Raw genomic sequence first — 22,602 nt, forward strand, 5'->3', positions numbered from 1 at the left:
GACAATGTCCTATATGGGCAGCTTCCGTGCAGCATCTGTCAGACCATATGGTTGCATGAAGCTCTGGCATCCAACAAGGCTTCACACTCCCACTGGAAGCAGACACTCTCCCTGCCTGCGATCTCCAGCAGAGAGACTCTTAGGATCCTTGCACTGGGAGTGAGAGGGAATTCTTTTCTCCAGCAGTGGTTTATCTTCAGACATCAAGTGTTTTCTTCTGCATTTGCTTCCACTCTCACCAATGTTGACAGAAAACAGAGCTTTACGATTCTTTTTAAACACAGAATTTTAATTTTAGGTTTATTCCAACTAGTACTGAACAACAAAAGTACAAGTCCATAAGTAAAACAATGAATGAGTTTCTGCCACATATGGTGGTGGTGTTGCTCTGTAGGAAGGGGATTTGGTCACAGGAGGTGTGAACAGGCCGGAGGAGTTTAGAAAGACATTCTTGTTTCTGGGATTCAAAAACAACTGTGTTCCAAAATGGTGAAAATTATATGCAGCGTTTGTAATAGTTTTCAATAGAGCTGGGATGTAGAGATAAGCAGACACAAAAAATCAAAATGAAAGGTATTGTGCTCTTATTTGTTTTACCCTAATAGAATTTGTTTACAGCACTCAAGACTGCAGTATTGTATTTTGGTATTGTACATTAGTTACCTAATTTATCTGTCTCACTGAAACCATCGCAATAATGGAGAGTAAAATCAGCACTTTCATTGTAAGTGGTTGTTCTATTTTTGAGGGTCATGTCACAAAGGGTCCAGAAGTTTCACAATGCATTGCCTCAAAAGGGTTAATGCTAAATTTTGACAGCCCTGAAGCCGGACCTTTCCCATTTTGCTCATGCAGCGGGCGAGCGGGCTCTGTAAATGTGGAGAGCATTCCAGAAACAGGTCTGCTAGAATCTGAACATCTTGGGCCAGGTTCTTCTGCCCGCTGAGCATGCACCATTCCCACTACCGCTAATGGAAGCTGCACACCCTCAGCTGATGGGGTGGCCAGGCTCAGGCTCTTCTTCATCTGGGTAACCCAGTTACGTGCCCTGAACTCTGAATTTCTCACATGCTTCCACTGGGTGTCAGAAGTTCAGACAGGCAGTGTTCTGGGTGTGCTGCGAATGGGTTTGCTCAGAGACCACCATACTGACATTGAGACATTTGCAGCCCTCCTTTTGGAGCAATGAGGATTCTCATCGTTCGGGCCACGTGAGTAGGTAAATGACACAGGTGCTGGGGCCACATTCGAGGCTCAGGCACTGGGTGCTGTTTTAAAGAATTAACAGACATGAAATTGAGTTGCTTGGCTAATGCCTTTTGTAAAAGGCTTTCCTTCCCATCACAGCGTTTGGCCTCTCCACCAGAAAGCTGTTTTACTCTCAGGAAAGCAACTCTGAGGGCTGGTCTTCACTATGAGGAGATCAACGTCGCCGCAACTGATGCAGCGGGGGTCTTCACTAGACCCCCTAAATCGACCCGCTAAATTGACAGCAGAGCACGCTCCGGTAGACCCCGGCACTCCAGCTCTCTGAGAAGAGTAAGGGAAGTCGGCCAGAGAGCATGTCCCGTCGACACAGCGCAGTGAAGGCACCGGGGTAAGTCGACCTAAGCTACATCGACTCCAGCTATGTTATTCATGTAGCTAGAGGAGCATAACTTAGGTCGACCTACCCCAGTAGTGAAGACAAGCCCAGAGGGTTGGACATTTGGGGATGGAACCTCAGCTGGTGTCAAGTGCCGTCAGCGGAGCTCTGAAAACGTACAACAGCTGAGGATCTACTACTTATTCTTTTGGCGAGAACCATATTAGGCTTCTGTGATACGTGAATGACTTTTAGCAGGTGCACTAGGCATGTGCATTCTTCAACTTTTGGCCCTGAACCGTTACAAAATCAAGTGATTTACAAGACAAAAACCACTGCAAATGATTTCCTCACACAGCACCTTTACTCTGCACAGAACATCAGATACATAACACTGGCAGTTAAAAGATATTGGACCACATTTTTGTCTTCTAGAAGTTCAGAGCTCCAGATGAAACCTAGAGCAGCCATTAGTTCAATTAGTACATTGGAAACAACAAACAACAACAGAATCAGGCATAGGGTTTTTTTTAAAGCTGTGAAGCTTTGAACTTCTACACCCATGTTAACTGTTTCGCTCAACTAAGATGCACAATTGTGTTACCATTTAAAACTATGTCTAATGAGAGATGGCCGGTAATATGCATTTTAACAGCTATCTGAAACTACTGCAGATGGCACATCCCCAACCCTTGATTAACTAAATAACGTAAAAATAAAAAGCCCTCTAAATGAATACAAACTTCAAAGCCTAGTTGTTATCATTTGAATTCTAACACTATTAAACAAATAGCCAAAACACAAACACCCAACTTGAGTCAACGGAATTTAATTAAAAGGGACAGCTGGGTCGTACTTCTGGTTTGGACTGACGAAGCATATTAGAGTCACAAAACCAAACTCAGAACCATATGTCCAGTGCTGGCACAGGAGACTTAAGCAAAACAAAGAAAAGTTTGATGTTTATTGAACTGCTGCTTCTAACCTTTTCTCTAGGTATACTGCAAAAGATGGTGTGCAGTTCAGCGAGTCTGCCTCAAATTACCAATTTTACAAGTGGTAACATTTGTTCTCCACAAGAATCTCTCTGCAGAATGTCTTCTGTTTTTATATTGAAAATCTCTGTTCAGATTTTTTTTGGATTGCTTTATCCACAGATTTGTGCAAGTAGACAATTCTTTTATTTTGTAAACGAAAGGCAATACACTAACCTGTCACTTCAATACTTTCTGGAGGTAAAAGGCATTAATGCAAGAATTGTAACATGAGCAATTTAACATCACTGGCTGTTATGCACTCGTAAAAAGTATAGCTCTCTCAGCCATACATTTTCCAAAGTCATTGCACAACAAATGTTGCAGTGCCTCTCGGTGATGCAGCCTATTCGAAAAGAATCTTAAAATGGTTTTATTTTCAACTTCCTCCATCTTCCTAAAGTTAAAGTGGCAAAAGGAAGTCAAGATTTTGTTTTTGTTAAATTTACGCCCTCTGTATTGGAGATTTGAAACCATTTTATATTATGCTAAGCAATGCTTGAAAGTAACCTTCCCCTACCCAGACAAAATAAAAACAGAACATTGTAGGAGGATTAGAAAGGACAAAGCTTGGCTTTGTTCTCATATAAACCCAGTCCCCACTAATTAATGTTTAAAACCAATTATACACTGGTGGAAATAAATGTTTGTATCTTTTCTGTACATCACTCATGCGCTTCAATTGTGATGTTGAACCCAACATAACGTAATCCATTTTTGTCGCTTTAAATTAGCCAGTTTCTGGGTGTGTCTTTAAGGAACTGCACTTTATACTCCTGCACACAATCTTCTGGCTTTTTACCCACTAATTTTCATCCCCTCACAAAGTTGATTCTTTTGAATCATATGCCACTGTCACTTGAGAACACTTCACAGTCTGCATTGTACTTCAGCAGTCTTTTTAACCTTTCAGTCATAAAGTGATATTTATCTTTTAGTCAGCAGAGGGCACTGACCTGCTTCACGAAGTTTTACCTAGCACAAGAGGCAGCTTTATGAAGTTCACGAAGCTCACTAATACTTCCCCAGGAAAACTGACAGAGAAAGCAGCTAATTGAAACTTGATTTGTTTCCACCCTAAAGTTATGCCTGTAGCAACGTTTGCTCATAAAAGTGCAAAAAACCCCTAAGCTGAAGAACTGGACCTAGCCCCTTCTTGGATAAGAAACTCATATTGCATTGTTAATGATTTTAGCCAACTTGACTTTGTGCAAAATATCTTTAAGAAGGTTCTGGCTCAATTTCAGAATATAAAAGAAGTAAAATAAATAGTTGACTAATATCTCTCTAAACAATAAGTTGAATTTTGTGTGCTGAAAAGAAATTCTGGGTTTAATGCAATTTATCTGTAAATAAAAATAACGAGAACAGTAGTCTGTGAAATTTTAACATATGGAGTTGTACTGGTAATGTTTTCTGCTTGTAGCATAATGTTCCCAAAGTCTAGATCAATGCAATGTTGTTTTACACTTGGTAACTGCGGTGAGAATGAGCCTGAGATATGTTGTAAAAAGGCAGTCCCTTGTAAACATTTCCTCAAAAGGAACAGTAGGAGTTGAGTATGTATCAGTTACTCATATTACACTTGTCAATATAGCAATGCTTTATAAAAGACATACAGCTTATTTCCAGGTTGTCATGAATTTTATAGGATATTGATTTTCTGAAACAAAATGTCATCCAGTCCAAGATTTAAATCATATTTTGCTTCACCACTCTACATTTACTAGGTCTTCTGCTCTGCTGCTGTTGCAGTCTGTGAGGGAGCTTCTGGTTTCATGATCTGGTATGTAATGAGATATTCTGGGTAAGCCTGAAAATAAGCAGAGGAACAAACCATTGCTTTTCTGAAGGATATGGACAGTAAGTTACAATTTCAGCCTTCATTTATTTTGCGTTGCTAAAGTATCACAAAGATGTAAGGGTCCATGGACTAGAACCTGGGTCTGCAGAACCTGGGATGGCTAACATTCCCCACAGAGCCACCAGGAGGCTATGGAAAGCTACAGCCAGGAAGCACTGTGGAGGGTAGCTGCAGCAGGAAGCAGCACCCAAGGGAGCCAGAGTGATAGTACCCTGTGGCCCTCTGATTGGCCAAGTGCCCTATTAAACCCCAGGGTTGTCACAGGAAGTTGTCTGGGCAACCATACAAACTTTGGCCTGCTGTGACTCCAGACTTCACCTTGTCACTTGACCTCCCATCTCCAATCACAGCCTGACTCTGATCCCAACTCTAGGTCACTGAATCTGGCTCTTGTGATTCCTCCGACCCCTGCTCAGCAACTACCATTCCTGATGTGAGACCCCCGTCCAGCCAGACTGCTTGTGCCCAGTCCCTTACAAAAGGGCTTTAGACCATGGAGGCTATTACATGTCTGTTACTGTAACACTGATGTTTCAGTATAAACATCTTCCTCCTCCCATCGGCTCTCCCGCTTTGCTTTTTAGCTTTCTCTTGATATCTGTAGAGATCAATGAGATTCCTCAGTAGGAAGGACTATATAACTGCTCCCTTACCTCCCCCTGTTATTCACGGCACCAGAATTCTTGAGCACAGCTACCAAAGAAGGAGAGCAGAGAGGAAAGCAGCAGGAGAACTAGATGTCTATGCCAGTGGGGGCACGGCAGAAAGAGCTCATATTAAGAGCCAGATTTTCCAGTGCTCAGCACTGAGAAAAGACAGTTCCCTTTTCCATAACTGGTGTTCTTCGAGATGTGCTGCTCATGTCCATTCCACAGTAGGTGTGTGTGCTCCCCATGTGCACCGGTGCCGGAAGTTTTTCCCCTAGCAGTACCCATAGGGGAGCGCCCCTAGCGACCTCCGGAGTGGCACCTCCATGCTGCGGTATAAGGGGAGCTGCGCGCTCCCCCCACCCTCAGTTACTTCTTGCCAGACAACTCCGACAGAGGGGAAGGAGGGCGGGATGTGGAAGGTAACTGTCTTTTCTTTTTCGAGTGATTGCTCATGTGTATTCCACAATAGGTGATTCCAAGCTATATCTGTTGGAGGTGGATAGGAGTTCACAAACTCTCGGGATGGAGTCTGGTCCTGCCGAACCCGGCGTCTTCCCTGGTCTGGGAGACGATCGCATAATGCGAGGTGAACGTGTGAACTGAAGACCATGTGGCAGCCCTGCAAATGTCCTGACTGGGGACATGGGCTAAAAAGGCAGCCGACGAGGCCTGCGTCCTAGTCGAGTGTGCCCTCACAGTTGGCGGCGGAGGGATTCCCGCCAGTTCATAATAGGTACGGACGCACGAGGTGACCCAGTTGGAGAGCCGCTGATTGGAGATCGGCCGACCTTTCATGCGCTTGGCCGAGGCGATGAACAGCTGTGAAGACTTCCTGAACGGCTTAGTCCGCTCCAGGTAAAAAGCCAGAGCCCGTTTCACATCTAGCGTGTGGAGACAGCGCTCCTCACTGGATGTACTGGGCTTGGGGCAGAGGACTGGCAGGAAAATGTCCTGACCCATGTGGTAGGAGGAGACCACCTTTGGGAGGAACGAGGGGTGTGGGCGGAGCTGGACCATATCCTTATGGAACACTGTGTACGGGGGGCTCGGAGGTCAGGGCCCTGAGTTCCGAGACCCACCTAGCCGATCGCTACCAGGAAGGCTACTTTCCACGAGAGGTGCAACCAGGAGCACGTAGCTAGTGGCTCAAACGGGGGGCCCGTCAGCTAGGCCAGCACCAAGTTCAGGTCCCACTGCGGGACAGGGGGCCTAGTGTTCAGGAAGAGACGATCCAACCCCTTAAGGAACTGGCCAGTCATGGCATGGGAGAATACTGTGTGCCCCTGCACCGCCGGGTGGAAGGCTGATATGGCTGCCAAGTGCACCCTGACGGACGAGGGTACCAGGCCCTGGGCTCTAAGGTGAAGGAGATAGTCCAATATGAGGTGGATCGGGGCAGCCACGGGGGGAATGCCCCGCTCACCCACCCATCGGGAAAACCGAGACCATTTTGCCAAGTAGGCTCGGCGTGTGGAGGGTTGCCTGCTTTCCAAGAGGATGCGCTGGACCCCTTCCAAGTATGTCCTTTCCTCCCGGCCTAATCACTGAGCAGCCACGCCATGAGGTGCAGTGCCGCTAGGCTGGGGTGGAGGAGGCGGCCCTGGTCCTGGGAGAGCAGGTCTGGGCGGGACGGTAATAGTTATGGCAGGGCGGCCGCCAGGCTCGTGAGGGTCCCTTACCAATGCTGCCTGGGCCACGCCAGGGCAATCAGGAGGAAATTGGCCTGACCAGGACAGGAGGAAGGCATTGGAGATAGCACCCCATCCCAGCCACCCCCGGAGCAGAACCGGGGACAGCGATGGTTCTGTCAAGTCGCGAACAGGTCCACCTGGGGAGTTCCCCACTCTTGGAAAAGTCTGTGCACCATCTCTGGGTGAAGAAACAACTCATGCTGAGAGGAGAAGTCCCTGCTCAAGCTATCTGCCCGTGAGTTCCGGGCACCCAGTAGGTGGTAGGCCTGTAGGCAAATGTCGTGGGCCGTACAGAAGTCCCACAGCTTGAGGGATTCCGGGCAGAGGAACGGCCCCCACCTTGCCTGTTGATGTAAAACATCGAGGCCGTGTTGTCCGTGAGGACCCTGACCACCCTGCCCTCCAGGTACGAGCGGAAGGCCATGCACGCCAGCCAGACTGCCCTGAGTTCCTTGACCAGGTCCTGCACAGACCACAGACCTTGGGTCTGAACGTCTCTCTCATGGGCTCCCCATCGGATACCAGTTCCAGAGATGAGGCCTACCTCTGAACGGGATCCCGTGGAGCATGTTCCCCGGGGAGGACCACCATCATTGGGAGGCGATCACCGGTTCGGGCACAGTGAGGACCTTGTCCATCCTGTCTCTGGCCTGGGAGAACACTGAGGCCAACCAGAGCTGAAGGGGCCTCATCCTGAGTCTGGTGTGACAAACCACATATGTGCACGCCGACATGTGACCCAAGAGTTGTCACTGGGAATCTTGTGACAGAGGCAATGAGCCCTTTCAGGGTCTCGAACCTGTCCTGTGGGAGGGAGACTCTGGCTGATGTGGCATCCAGGACGACCCCAAAGAACTCTATGCGTTGTACTGGGACTAATGTGGGTGTCATTTACCAACAGGCCCAGAGTGGCGCACGTGGACAGGAGGAGAGCCACATGGTCCCGTACCTGCGACCAGGAGCTCCCCTTGACCAGCCAGTCGTCCAGACTGGATCCCACGGCTCCCGAGGTAGGCTGCCACCAAAGACATACACTTTGTAAATACCCTGGGGGCAGTGGACAGGCCAAACGGGAGGACCGCAAATTGGTAGTGTTCCTGCCCAACCGTGAAATGGAGGAAGCGTCTGTGCCCCTCAAATATATGGATGTGGAAGTACACGTCCTGCAGATCGAGGGTGGCATACCAGTCCCCGGGATCCAGGGAGGGGATGATGGAGGCCAGGGAGACCATGCAGAACTTGAGTTTCACCATGTACTGGTTCAGGCCTCGCAGGTCCAGGATGGGCCTGAGCCTCCCTTTGGCCTTTGGGTTAAGGAAGTAGCGGGAGTAGCACCCCTTGCATTTGAACTCCGCTGGCACCACTTCCACCGCTCCTCGGCCAAGGAGCCACCCCACCTCCTGCTCAAGCAGAGCCTTGTGAAAGGGGTCCCCCAGGAGGGATGGGGGTGAAGGGTGGTTGGGTGGGGTATAGGTAAACTGGAGGGTGTAGCCCCGAGAGATGGTGCTGAGGACCCATCGGTCCAAGGTCAGCTGCGACCACTCCAGGAGGAAAGCACATAACCAGTTGGAGAAGGGAAGCTTTACTGGGGGTGGATCCCTGATGAGAACTGGTAGGTCACCCCTGGGCGTCCTGTCAAAACTGCCGCTTCCTTGCTTATTTGCCTTTGGAGGATCCAGGCTGGGGGGCAGACCGAGACTGTCTCTGCGACCGTTTTTTATAGTCCCATGACTTTTTATGGGGGGGCTCATATTTAGAGTGGGTGGCCTGGGTGGGAGCCTGCTGCGGCTTATACTCAGGTCTAGCCAGAGCCGGAACATAGAGGCCAAGAGTCTTAAGCGTAGTGCGGGAGTCCTTCAGCCCATGCAGTTTTATGTCTGTTCGTTCTGCAAACAGAGCCTTGCCATCAAACGGGAGGTCCTGCAGGGAGCTCTGCGCCTCGTTGGACAGCCCGGACAGCAGGAGCCACGACGCCCTTCTCATGGACACCGTGAAGGCCGTGGACTGCGTGGCCATGTCCGCCATATCCAACGCTGCCTGCAGGGTTGCCCTGGCAACCACTGTACCCTCCTCCACCAGAGCTTTGAACTCCTTCCTGTTGCACTCCTGGAGGGAGTCCTCGAACTTGGCAGAGAGCCCCATAGATTGAACTCGTACTGGCCCAGGAGAGTCTGTGCCACTTGTAACTGGAAGCTCGAGGACGAAGAAATTTTTCTCCCAAAGGAATCTAGCCTCCTCAAGTCTTTATTTTTCGGAGTAGGGGCTGGTTGGCCCTGCCGTTCCCTGTGGTTGACCGACTCAGCCACTAGGGAGTTAGGGGCACAAAATACTAGCATTCCACTCTCTTAGAGATGGGGGCGAGTGAGGCTGGGTTTGCCACAAGGCATTTGAAATTTTCGCCTCTCCTTCATGGAGTGGCAAGGCCACCCTGCCCGGTACCGAGGCAGACAGGATGTTAAAGAAGGAGCCCGAGGGCTTCTCCACCTCCTCTGCCTGGAGGTTGAGGTTTGATGCCACCCTTTTCAATAGTTCCTGGTGGGCTTTAAAGTCCTCCTGTGGGACGCAGGGAGGCAGGGCTGTAATCGCCTCATCAGGGGAGGGAGAGGAGATAGGCACGGTGCTTTGTGTGTCCACTGGCACCGGAGGATCCATCCCCTGGTTGCTCTCCAGGCACGGTGCTGAAGACTTGCGTCCTACCGACACCTTCCTCGGAGGCCAGGAGAGGGAGGCCACCGGCTGTTCAGAAGCTCCGGCCACTGGGGGCTGCGTTAGGGGCCATGGTGCCCACTGGTACCACTGCGCCAGTCCCGGGGCCCCGTGTCACTGCACCTGCTGTGGCACTGGCGCAGCAGGCTGTTCGGCCTGACCCATCGATGGATGACTACCAAGGGAGGCCGGGCTGACATATGACCTGCTGCTGTCCCTGGACCGGGAGGAGCGGCGACGCCGGGAGTGGTGCTGACCACGAGACCATGACCCTGACGTGGAAGAATGGTACCACCGGTAGCAGCTGCTCTGTGATCGGCTCTGGCAGGCAGATCCGCGACAGCGAGGCACCGGCGATCGACGTCCGGGGCTATGGGAGCGGTGCCAAGGCGGGGTCCTGTAGCGAGATGACGAACGAGAACGGCGTCGACATTCGTGTCTCAACTGGCTACGGCAGTCCTGTTGAGACGAGGACCTTTGGCGTCGTCTGCCTCGCTCCCGTCGGTATCCGCTTCTCGAGGTGGAGCGGTACCAGGAGTCTCTGTAAGACGGAACCCAGCCAGACAGCCTGGTGGGGGTCGACGGCAACCTACGTGGACTATGCATGGGATGGTCGCTGAGTGGCGAATGGCATCAGGAACATTCCCTCTACCGAGACCGGTACTGAGCCGGGGTAGACTGCGGAGATTCCAGTGGCAGCTTGCCTCTGGACCGCGTGGCCAACATTGATGGTGCTCCTGGTACTGGCATGGACATAACGTCCCGAGGGCATCCAGACATCCGGGAAAGCCTGCTCCAAACGGGCTGGGCTACTCCACTTGACCTGAGTCGGAGGCCAATGGGGACTGAGGACTGCCCAGAATGCGTCTAGTCTCTCCCCCAGTCTTGCTCCGGTGCCATGATGAAGAAGGCCTCTTAGCCTTCTTGGCGTGTCCCGTGGATGGGGAGCCGTGCCGACTGGTAGATGGTGCCAGTGGGTCGCCGTGTACTGACACCGCGGTACCTGGTGCTGACTCGGAGCGGCACGCCAGAGTCGGGGTCAACACTGACTCCATCAGGATGGCCTGGAGCCTAATGTCTCTTTCTTTCTTGGTCCGAGGCTTAAATGACTTGCAAATCTTGCAGCGATTGCTGAGATGGGTTTCACCCAAACAGATAAACAGTCTGCCTGTGGATCACTCACTGGCATTGGTCGCCTACAAGTGTCACACAACTTAAAACCCGGGGCCCGGGGCATGCCCTGGCCCGGGCGCACTAACTAAACTAAACTAATCAACTACTAATTGCAGGTACCAACACTGAACGAACAAGAGTCCTGGGGATGAGTTGCAGCAAAGCTGGAGCAGAGCAGTTCCGAAGCAACTTCACTGGTGGTAAGAAGGAACTGATGGTGGAGGGGAGCGCGCAGCGCCCCTTATACCGCACCATGGAGGCGCCACTCCAGGAGTCACTAGGGGCGCTCCCCTACAGGTACTGCTCGGGGAAAAACTTCCGACACTGGTGCATGTGGTGAGCATGAACACCTATAGTGGAATACACATGAGCAATCACTCGAAGAACAATGGGAGCTGCTGGGTGCTGAGCACTAATGCACATATGGTTCCACACGTTAAACCTTCAAGACCCTCCTGAAATGAGGCAACAAGTCTTAATAAAAAGGTGTTTGCTCCATGTGGGCATTAATGAATGGACCCAACAGCCAAACTTAGACAGTTTCTTTATTCCTGAGTTAACACCATGGGTAAGTTCCTGTCTGCACCTCCCCCAAGAGCGTAACAGAATACAGCAGTAGTACTGGACTGGTCAGTGGCCCTAACTAAGTGCCAGCTGGTGATCTGTTTCGTGACCTGCAAACATTGTAAGAATAAAGTAACTACTGAACGGGCACTGAGCACATAATGTAACTGCACTGCCAGTCCCTCACTGCAGGTCCCTGTGGCACGGCACTGCACTGGCTGTGTTGCTCCAGGGTACAGCATTCTGGAGCTTCTCCGCTTCCTCTGGCCGTGGACTGTGGGAACAACCTTCCTGCAGCTGCTCACAGTAAACAGGCATGTAAATGGAAACTTGTATTCCCAGGGCAAACGTCTCATCTGAACTGTTCTTATTCAAAACAAGTCTTCCATACTACTTATGCTGGCACAAAAGTAAGACTAAGTTTAGCCACATAAGGAATCACCCCAACTCCCTTTTTGCATGGCAATCGTATACTTTGCAGCAACGATCAATGTAACTACTAACTGGCATCTATGGAATAAGACACAGCTCTGCCCGCTAACTACCAGAAAAGTCTTTGAAATTAGTCTGCCTTCGCTGCAGCAGAGCCAAGGCCATGGAGAATCAGTGCCCTCTGCTGTGGCTACCAAGGCCAATGACATATTTTAAGAGGCTCTTGTCTAGTAGCACCAGACAGAAGGTGATTATATATACACAAAGGCCAGATTCTCATCTGTGTAGAACTGTGTAGCACCACTGAAGTCAATGGAAGCTATGCTGATTTACACCAGCTGGGGATCTGGCCACCACTATGTATTCAAATGACTTGTAGAGCCCTGACTGGTACATAATTTGGGAACTTTATCTGGATTGTTATCAGACAAGCACACAATACTTGGTATATGACATGGCCACACTGACTACAAATTTTGCACATTCCATTATTCTGATACTTTATAATTAAGCCCCTTTGTTTTCAGTTTAAACTGATTTTTACTGAAAAATTCCCAGGTTTCACAAAAACAATGATTCATTCTTTTCCGATTTTCACCCTACTTTTGTATCATTTAACTATATAAACAATAACTTGTTTTATTAGGAAAATAACACATATCTCATGCAATATATTGTACGATAATACATTAGTCTGGGTGTATGTGCAAAGCTGCCTGTTGACAGAAGGCTGTGTATTATTAGTCTAAAAGATACACACAACAAACAGGCACGCATGCAAACTCTGAAGTGCATGCACATCTGAACGTACTGATGAATCTCATGCCCACCACGTACACATTCCAAGGGACTAGCAGATAACAGTTTAAAGATTTAACACACTAAAATGGAAAGAGAACAAAAATCTGTCTCAAAACACGTTTCAGAACATAAGGAAGTATTCAAAAATTTAAAAAAAACAAAAACAGGAGAAAAGGATGAAGTTGAGTGTATGCGCTGCAAATGGTGCGGCCCAATTATTAAATGTAAATATTTATATACGAATAGTTCTAAGTCTACAACAATAAACTGTTTATTCAAATGAAAAGTTTTATGTGGGGATTAGAGATATCTTGTTTTCTTAAACTCAGAGGTGGCCTTGGGTTTTGAGTTCTGTTTTAGTTCTGCAGCAAAACACACTGATGAGTGGAATTCAAAGCATTAATCTACTGAATACTTTTTTCCTGTCTTTCAGGTCACCAAAATAAACCCTGATATTTACCCAGAAAAATTAATAATAGTTTTTTGCACTGATTTTCACCTGTTTTTGTTGTTGTGGTAATAAACACTGATAAATTCGCAGGCAAAATTAAATAAAATAAAAACTGAAAACGAAAGGCCCAATTTATAATCCACATACCTGCTCTCCTCTGTAGATAACATATTCAGCATATGCAAGTCCATTCACGCTTGGCCTGCCAATTACAGAATGATGTCCTGGAGGGGCATGAGCCATTTTCATTGTACTGAACTGCAGAAAGGATTTTCCAAGAGTGACTCTACAGAAAAGCATTTGTCTAAGAGAGAAACGAACACAACACATGGATCAAATCTTACTGGGAGCAGACGACTACTGTAAACCTTAAGAACGACTTCAATATTTAGGAACTTGTTTAAGTAATCAAAATGCATTTCCCTGAGCCTTCAAATAAGGAAATTAAGAATACATTTTTAAAAATGAAAACCATGAATGAAAGGAAAACCCTCATAAAAAACGGTGCATGTGGACACACATCTGGTAAAATGCAGGCTGTGGTGATCTACTTTATTTTATTTATTTTAAACTGTTTTGTTGCAGGCAGCTCAAATTCTTATTACCCAATGACTGGTTCAGAGAGGGAGAGAGGCCAAGGCCACTCGCCTATGAACCACTGTAGAGCTTGTTGATGTACTTCATTGACAATCATGGCCTTGAATAAATGACACGCACAAAATCCATGAATATTTGCTCGCTACAAAAACCCTGCTCTTCGGTCAAGCTGCAATAAATCCAGTTCTTGGCATCCCAGGTTTGTTCTGCCAGCAGATGCCACTACATGGAGGCACAAGCAGCTGTAAAGATTGCTTGGCATCCAATCACTATTATTTACCATGATCCACTCAGTTTCAATCCTGACATTTCAAGCCTTATTCAAAAGCCACCATTCTCTTTTATTTATACTCCCTGTAAACTCAATGTCTATATGTAATTTTCAAACCCTTTCTGGGGCTTGCTGGGACCCTTTCTGTTCAGCCCTGACAAAGTGTAAAAACTGAATTTTCATGCCATGTCCAAGCCCAAGTGGCTAGTCTTTCTCTGAAGCACATCCTGTGCCAGAGCTAAAAAGCATAAAGGAAACAGAAATGGTGTGTTTTCCCTGTGGGCAAATCCATTGGAAACTTACCTGTGACAAATGTAACAGGATCTGTCTTTGTGTGTTGGGCAGCCGGTCCCTCCCCCAATTCCATACACATACTGGTTACTTTTCGAGGAGTTCTCTGCAAAGTAAATTCCAGCTCCAAACATCCCTCCAATGTACGCATGTCTTTCATCAAATCCTTTGTGAATAATGGCATTAATAAAAGGAGACCCTAGAACAGAAAGACACATAAAGGGGGGGGGGGGGGGGTTAGCTTTTGTGCAGGTTGGAGCTCAGACTTACTGTAGACTTTTACTGATAAGAGGTACTTGTTTATGTGTAATATGTAAATTAAATGTTTGAAAATGAATTCAGTCAACTCAAGGGGAAGCTATATCTGATAAAATACTGTAAGGGATGGGATTTATCATTATGTACCAGAATCCTACATATGACTCATGATATTTGTTATTCCTTTACTAAATCTCATGACATGTCTTTTCCCCCCCACTCAAATTTCAGTGCAATTTATCTTGTCAAATGTAATCATTCTTCAGCAGTTAATTCCACCTAAGACAGGCAGCTTTTGTCTGATTATCCTGACAACGTTTTGCTACACGAAACCGACTTTTACTGGGGCTTGTGCAATTTGCTTAAGCTATTCAGGAGGCTGTAGTTTGCAAGCATTTCTGAGCAGTTCTCCAGAGTCTTTTGATGTCCTCCTTGTTCTTTCCGTCCTCTCTGGCTCCCTAACCTACCCTGGCATGGTGCAGCTCCCCTCCTTTCTCTGACATCCTGCCTCTCTCATGGCAATGCAATGTCATAGAATCATAGAAGATCAGGGTTGGAAGGGACCTCAGGAGGTCATCTAGTCCAACGCCCTGCTCAAAGCAGGACCGATCCCCAACTAAATGTCCTTCCTAAGGGCTGCCAATAGGTCCAGCAAAGTGGCTTGCACTGAATATGGTTTAACAAAGAAATAACAGTTAAAAGCGAGGTTACAATATAAAAGCGAGGTTACTCACCCTGTGCAACAACTGAAGTTCTTCAAGATGTGTGTCCCTACGGGGACTCCACTTTAGGTGTGCACGCACCCTTGTGCCTTTCGATATTTTTGGTAACAGTGCTTGTTCAGCCCACGCATGCGCCTTACCCATCCTTGTGCCCTGTTCTGCCCTCAGTTCCTTCTCTACCACAAAGTCCAACAAGAGAACATAAGAACTGCCATACTGGGTCAGACCAAAGCCCAGTATCCTGTCTTCTGACAGTGGCCAATGCCACGTGCCCCAGAGGGAATGAACAGACGGATAATCAAGTGATTCACCTCTGTCGCTCATTCCCAGCTTCTGGCAACCAGACGCTAGGGACACCATCCCTGCCCAAAACTCCAAAGCAGAGAGGAAGGAGGCTGGGTAGGAGGGCACATCTCAATGAACTCCAGTTACTGCACAAGATAACTGCTCCTTCTTCATGGCTGCTCCACTTCAGGTGACTGCCAAGCACTAGCCCCAAAGAGAGGAGGGAGCTCTGAAACAGAATCTAGTACTCAAGACAGAACTGCACTGCCAACCGCAGCATCCAATCTAGTGGCATGAACCACAGCATAATTGTTGGAGAAAGTATGTACTGAAGTCCAGGTCGAAGGTCTGCAAATCTCAACAACTGGAACATTCTAAAATAATGTCATAGAAGTAGTCTGTGATCTTGTAGAGCGGGCTAACCCTCTGGAACGAGGCTGAATGCGAGCAGGGTCGTAACATGAAATAACACACCCAAAGATCCACCTTGAGACCATCTGGTTGGAAATTGTGGATCCCTTGGATCCGTCTGCAACTGAAACAAACAGTCTAGGGGTCTTCTGGAAAGGTTTGGTTCTATCCAGACGAAAAGCTGATGTCCTTAGGTTTCTAACATCTAACATATGGAAGGCAGATTCCTACTGAGTCTGATTTGATTTTGGGGAAAAAAACTGAGATGAATGGTCTGGTTTATATGAAATTCAGAAGACATCATAGACACCATCTTTGTTTGGATGTGGCTATAATGATTCTTTGAAAAACTCTATAAAGGGGGATCTGCCATTAAATTCCCCAGCTCTTGGACCCTCTGGACGGAAGTGATGGACACCAAGAAGACTGTCTTTGGGGGGAAAGGTGAACAAGTAAACATGTAGCTAATGGTTTGAAGGGGCATTCAGGAGTCCCGTTTGTTTAAGATCCTCCCACTATCATCATTACATCAGACACACCACTCTTGGGCTAGGGGGGCACATTTGGGGGTCGCAAAAAAAACCAGGGCAAATAGTCATCTCGAGAGCAGTTTCTTCACATCAATCTTCTAGAGTTGAGAGCAGTGATTATCCTTTCACCAGCTGAATGACTGCAGAACCTACTGGGGAACAGGGCTTGTCCAGACTCTGCTTGTTTGGCACATAGACTGTCTGACCCATTCCTGGATGCACCGAAAATATTATCTGGCACACTGAGATACAAAGATGCAAACTGCCATGTGCCCTAGCAGTTGAAGACAATTTTTTACTGGGATATGAGAGCTGCGCATAATCCTTGAGATGAGATTCTGCAGGGTGAGAAATCTGTTCATAGGACGGTAAGCCCTGGCTGTTAACACAACCAGAGAAGCTCCTCTGACGTCTATCTGCTGTACTGGCGTCAAAACTGACTTTTTGAGAATGAGTCGAAGGCCCAAAATGTGGAATAGCGACCTCATTGCTTGTACTGCTGACAATATCCCTTGATAAGATCAGCCCCGATCAACAAATTGTCAAGAAAGAGAAGACCATTATCATCAGGCGATGAAGGTGGGGATCTATGACCACGAGGATCTAGGAGAATTCCCTTGGGGCAGAGGAAAGGCTGAAAGGGAGCACATGGTACCAATGGTGGTCGCGTTCGATGATGACATGAAGAAATATCTTGTGAGCGGGATGAATTGCCACATGAAAATATATGTCTTGAAAGCAGAGCTTTGGAACTGTGCTCCAGCTCCGTTCCAGCTCCAGGCAAAAACCTACAGCTGCACTGCTCCGGAGCTGCGCTGCACTCCAGCTCCGGGCTCCGCTCCAAAGCCCTGCTTGAAAGTTGAGAGTCACAAACCAATTCCTGGAATCAAGGGAGGGAACTACAGCTGCAAGGGTTACCACCCTGAATTTCTGCTGTTCACACAGTTGTTCGTGCATCTGAGATGGCATACTGACCTCCATCCCCATTCTTTTTGGGGATCAGAAAGTACTTGAAGTAGCACCTCTTTCCCCTGAGCTGAACTGGAACTGGTTCCATGGCCCCTAAGCATAGCAGCGAGGCCATTTCCTGTCTCAGCAATTGCCCATGAGATGGGTTTTTGAAAAGGGATAGGGGAAGGGAGGGACAGGGGGATGGAGGTGAAATGATTAGTATAACTAGATGTAATGGCCTCCAACACTCATCTGTTGGATGTTATGGTCTCCCAGCAGGCTGAAACTGGGAGAGGAAGTATTTAAAGGGGAGAAGGAGGATAGGATGGTGCAACAGTGAGTCCTTGTCAAGTGGGCAAGAGTTAGACTCTTGACAAAGCCAACAAAACTGGTGCTTGGATGGCTGGGATGAAGAAAATGTGGCAGCCACTGGCTTCCTTTTTGAATATTTAGGCCTCCTGGCCCTCCTGGCTTGGGTGGCCTATGGAAGGTGGAAAAATGGGCTGAGCAAGATCTCTGTGCTGACTGTGACTTGCTAAACTTTCTTTTATATGTTGGTGTATAGATCCGAAGGGATCTGTGCTTGGCCTTCGGTCATTCAAGGTGTGAATGGAGTCATGTGTAGACTTGAAAAACAATTAACGGCTGTCTCAATGGAGATCTTCAGCATTATTCTGCACCTCCCTAGGAAAGCCCGACAGCTGCAGCCAAGATGCTCACTGCATTATGATCACAGTGGAGATGGACCTGGCTGCAGTACCAGCTGCATCCAAGGAGGCCTGAAAGGATATTTTTACCAAAAGCTGATCTTCCTGTATAATAGCTTTAAACTGCTCCTCATGCTCCTCTGCTAGATGTTCAATAAAGGTTTTAAATGTATTGTAGTTCCAATAGTCGTGTTTTGACATAAGGGCCTGACGAGTCACTATTCGAAACTGCAACATGGCTAAGGAGTAAGTCTTATAACCAAAGAGGTCAAGTCTCTTCTTGTTCTTGTTGCAAGGGGTAGATTTTGTATTGTGCTGCCCACTGCATTCATTATCCGCCTACACTACCAGGGAGTTTGATGCAGAGTGGGCGAATAAAAACTCAAAATCCCTAGCTGGGACATAGTATTTCTTATCTGCATGCTTGCAAGTAGATGGTGCAGTCGCAGACGATCTTAGCAGGTTCCAGTAAAGCTTCATTGACAGGGATGTCTACTTGTGTAGAAGCTGAGGTGTGCAAAATGTCCAGGAGCTTATGATGGGAATCCTGGACCACCTCTAACGGAATATGAAGTATATCAGTGACATCCACACATCAGTCATCCGATATCGAAGGTGGAGGAGGCATGACTGCTTCATCAGGCGATGACAATGATATATTAGTAAGAGATGTCATCTCCTTGTCAGCCCTTGCCTCCTGGTCCTCAAAGATCCTCTCTTCTGCTAGAAAAGGTGGGAGTGGGGGCTAAGGAGAATACCTCTTTATGCTCTCTGTGGGAGTGAGTAGATGTTGTCAAATTGCTGACAGTACAGAGTCCAAGGCCACTGGGGAGGTCCAAAGGGGAAAGCATCCACGCTGGTCAAGCCAAGAGAATGGAGCTGGAGGTCTTCTGTCCTCTTGTGTTAGTACGTATTGGAGAAAAACCCTGACAGAAAAACCCTGTATTGAAATCTGAGTCAGATGAGTCTTCCTCAATATATTCCATGGTAGGTAACAACTGATCATCATGGATGGTAGAGTTCAGTGAGTCAGGTGGCCTGGGAGGAAAATGAGGAGTCAGTGACCGAGCGGGTGTCGGTACAGGTAAACGCTGGGTACCAGAGAGTAGCAGGGATTCTGGCTCACTGAAACAATGTGGTCTCTTGAATACTTAAACTCCTGTGATATTGATGGTATATGGGTAGCAGCTAGGTGAGATCCTGTAGAGATTGGTTTTGGTACTAATGTCTTGGACACTGGAAGCTTGGTTTGAGAGTGACCATGATCAGACTATGTTGTTATTGCAGAGGTTCAAGATGCTGTCGGTACCACAGTGTGATGGGATGGTGTTGTGCGATGGGGTGTATAAACCCCTCATGGGACAGGAGGGGATTAAGGAGCAATTCTGGGCGAAGGAGGTGCCAAACTTCTGCCTGGATACAGGGGAGCAACAGTACCCGATGACCGGGACTAGGGCTGAAAGCCTGGAGGTGGCAATCCCCAGAGATGGACAGCAGCTGGCTGGGACGCAGATTGCAGCAGGAAGTGACGCAGGGAAACTGACTTGAGGCTGACAGAAGACGCCACCAGGTAAGCAGCCAAACCAGCCTCCCAGGGCTCTGCATTGCAACCCGGTGGAGTGGAGGGCCCAGGTTCTCCTACCCTGCCCAAGGCCCATACCCACTAGATGGAGATATTATGAAAGAACTGGACTTAACATAAACCTGCACTTGCCATAACCAGCAGCCTTCTTGTGCATTTAGCCATCATGAAGTGAAAGTGAGGATACCACGCAGAGAGGAAGAATTTGGACTTGCTTAGGCAGACAAAAACAGCTGCACAAGCTGCAGTGTTACTAACAAGGACAGATAAAGTAAAATGGCATTAAATGAGAATGGAAGGGAGCTGACCTTGGTCCAGGTGCCTGTGTCTGTAAAACTTCTAGCTGAAGTTGCTTTGCTGATAAGTAGAATAATGAATTATTATTTGCTGTTGCTAGGGAAATTGCTAGCATATTAGGGGTCATTACGAGTTATGTGCTTTGTTTGAAGAAACCTATAAAGAGTTTAATTAGAGAGAATACTCTGGAGAAGTTTGGATTTTCTATGAGCAAGGAGACACTGAAATCCATCTCCCCAGTGGCTAGAAGGAAAGCCAGCCACTGGAACCCTGCTGCTGCCACTCGACACTATCTCAGCCTTTGTGTAACTATATCTATCTGGGGTGCTCTAGACTATTGCTATTTTTGATGTGTGCTTTGTACTCAATAAAAACAAGGATTTTTGGATGGAAGCACTTTTGTGTGAACCAATCGTTTATCAGACAGAAGTGCTGCGTCTCCCACTGATTTATTTCCTGACGCTGCCTGGAAAACAGAGACTAGTTACCATAGTTTTGGGTTCATATAAACCCAGTGCCACCTCTGACCTGTATCCCCTAGGCAGAGGTGCCACCCCGAACTGCACCCATTAGGCAGTGCTGCTGACCCTAACTGCACTCACTGGGGGTGACTGCCGCCTTGGGGTGCTAACCACTAGGCAGGGGACTCTTCCTCCCAATGCATGTTGGTATCAGAAATTCATTTCAGTGTCTGGTGGTGTAGTCCTCTTTGAGATCTCTAGTGGTCTGGGTACGAAGTAGATGACCTCAGTACCCAATCTCTCTTTGTAGTCGGTCTCTTAGAGGACACCTTAGAGGCCTTTCCGGTACCTGAACCACATGGAGAATCTAAAGAATTCCCCTTGTGACATGAGATATGCAGAGTCTTTTTGTGATTTGGTGCCCAAGATTTTCTAAGACACCCAGTACTCCGATTCTTCTCATCAGCAACCAGAAGCTTAGGTAACACAGCTCTCTGTACTGTGGACTTCTGACACAGACGTTGTGTCTGCTGAGACTTTTGGTGACTGATGCCCAGAGGTAAACTGTAGTTCAGCCCGTATACATTGAGGCATTCAGTGACGAGGATCTCAAAGTAAATGGGGCACTTGAAGCCCTGTGTACGTGGAGGTTTTCGGTACCCAGGTCAGAAGTTGGTCTTTGGGTTTGTTCCATCATAGAATCTCAGGGGTGGAAGGGACCTCAGGAGATCATCTAGTCCAACCCCCTGCTCAAAGCAGGACCAATCCCCAATTTTTGCCCCAGATCCCGAAATACTCCCCTCAAGGATTGAACTCACAACCCTGGGTTTAGCAGGCCAATGCTCAAACCACTGAGCTATCCTTCCCCCCGTCACTAGATTATCACTAATCTAAACTTTGTTTCCCTATGGTTTTGAGATCTGCTCTTGAATGACGTGCAGAACTTGCACTTGCTGGGGATATGAGTGTCTCCCAAATTGACAGAGACACTGAGGATGCCTGTCACTGATAGGGATAGGTTCCTGAAAGGAAAGAAAGCTCTTAAAACTAGGGGATCCAGTCAGACAGCCAGAGCAAAGTCCAAAAAATCCCGCTTAACAGGGAGAAAAAAGAAGAAAAAAAGAGGGAACCATGATTCCAACAACTAACACCACAAACATTAAACATGAACTAGGCTGACGAGGACAGGCACACTCTACACTTCATCTCAGGCTGAAGGAGCCTGAAAAAGAATGGAGGGTGGGTCCCGCATGCGGTTCTATATATCCTCGGAACAGGGCATGAGAATGTGTAGGGCACATGGAAGGGCCAAACGGGCACTGCTTCTAAAAATCTTTGCTCAAAGGTGCAGGGGCGCATGCACACCTGAAGTGAAGCACCCACAGGGACACTTCTTGAAGAAGTGTAACTTTTCTCATCAAAACACACTTGCATACGTTCTGATGGTGGAGAGGACAGCGAGCAGATATACAAAAACAATGTACAATGATTAACACTAACATTTACTCCCCACTCCCCCTTTTTTTTTAAGAAGTCGTGAAGCCTAGAAATAGAGACTAGTTCCTCACCATGAAACAACATACGCTCATTGTGATGGTTGTGATTTTCCTCGGAGACCTCCTTCTGTCTGTGACAGAATCTCTCCCTCAACTTCTTGTTCACAACCTTCTGAATCTACAGTGTAAACAAAAAATATGATTCAATTCTAATGAAATGTAATTCTATACAGTATAGGGAAACTGTAGCAAGAGGCATGGACTGTATAACAAATATCTGGGGTGGTTCGGTACCTAAGCTTTTGCTTTTAAAACAAAATTGGTAAAAAACATTACAGACGGAGCTGGCAGACCACCTTTAGTCCAGGTAGCCCAACACTTCCTGTTATAAGATCCTGTTTTCAGTTGCTTATTACTTTGCCAAACTTTTACCATTTGGGCTGAAATTTTAGGTTCAGGCAGAATTCTCAGGCAGAATTTTGTTGGAAAATTTAGGCAAAAACTGTTCAGCCATTTCTGAGAACAAGTTAGGGGAAAACGTGTTGTTTTGCGCACATGAAACATTCATAATACTATTTCGCTGTGAAGCTCTAGTCTAGTGCTTTCAAGCTTTGAAGCAGGGACTTGAAATTTGGTGGTGGTGATGCAGCTAGGCCTGGTGTCAGGGATGTGCCTTTTGCCATCCCTGGGAAAATCCACCCAAATTGGCCAAGTTATGAGCCTCTGAGAAATCTCAGTTTGCACATGCTCAGTAGAGACTTGTCAGAGTCTGGCAGCTAAATACTCTGAAGA

General features: G+C 47.5%; 1 protein-coding gene across 2 annotated transcripts in view; it reads right to left on the bottom strand.

Moving 5' to 3' along the window:
- Positions 1–1,930: 1,930 nt before the first annotated feature.
- Positions 1,931–22,602, bottom strand: part of TNKS (tankyrase) — a 275,303-nt gene continuing 254,631 nt past the window's right edge. For both annotated transcript variants that reach the window (XM_037896522.2, XM_007065877.4), the window contains 4 exons: positions 21,883–21,988; positions 14,123–14,309; positions 13,099–13,255; positions 1,931–4,432 (listed from right to left, as the gene is read on the bottom strand). In XM_037896522.2, the coding sequence (XP_037752450.1) occupies positions 4,346–4,432; positions 13,099–13,255; positions 14,123–14,309; positions 21,883–21,988 (537 nt within the window). In that variant the 3' untranslated portion in view covers positions 1,931–4,345. The remainder of the gene's footprint in view (positions 4,433–13,098; positions 13,256–14,122; positions 14,310–21,882; positions 21,989–22,602) is intronic.

Source organism: Chelonia mydas, chromosome 4, assembly GCF_015237465.2.
Source record: "Chelonia mydas isolate rCheMyd1 chromosome 4, rCheMyd1.pri.v2, whole genome shotgun sequence".
Taxonomy (NCBI): domain Eukaryota; kingdom Metazoa; phylum Chordata; order Testudines; family Cheloniidae; genus Chelonia; species Chelonia mydas.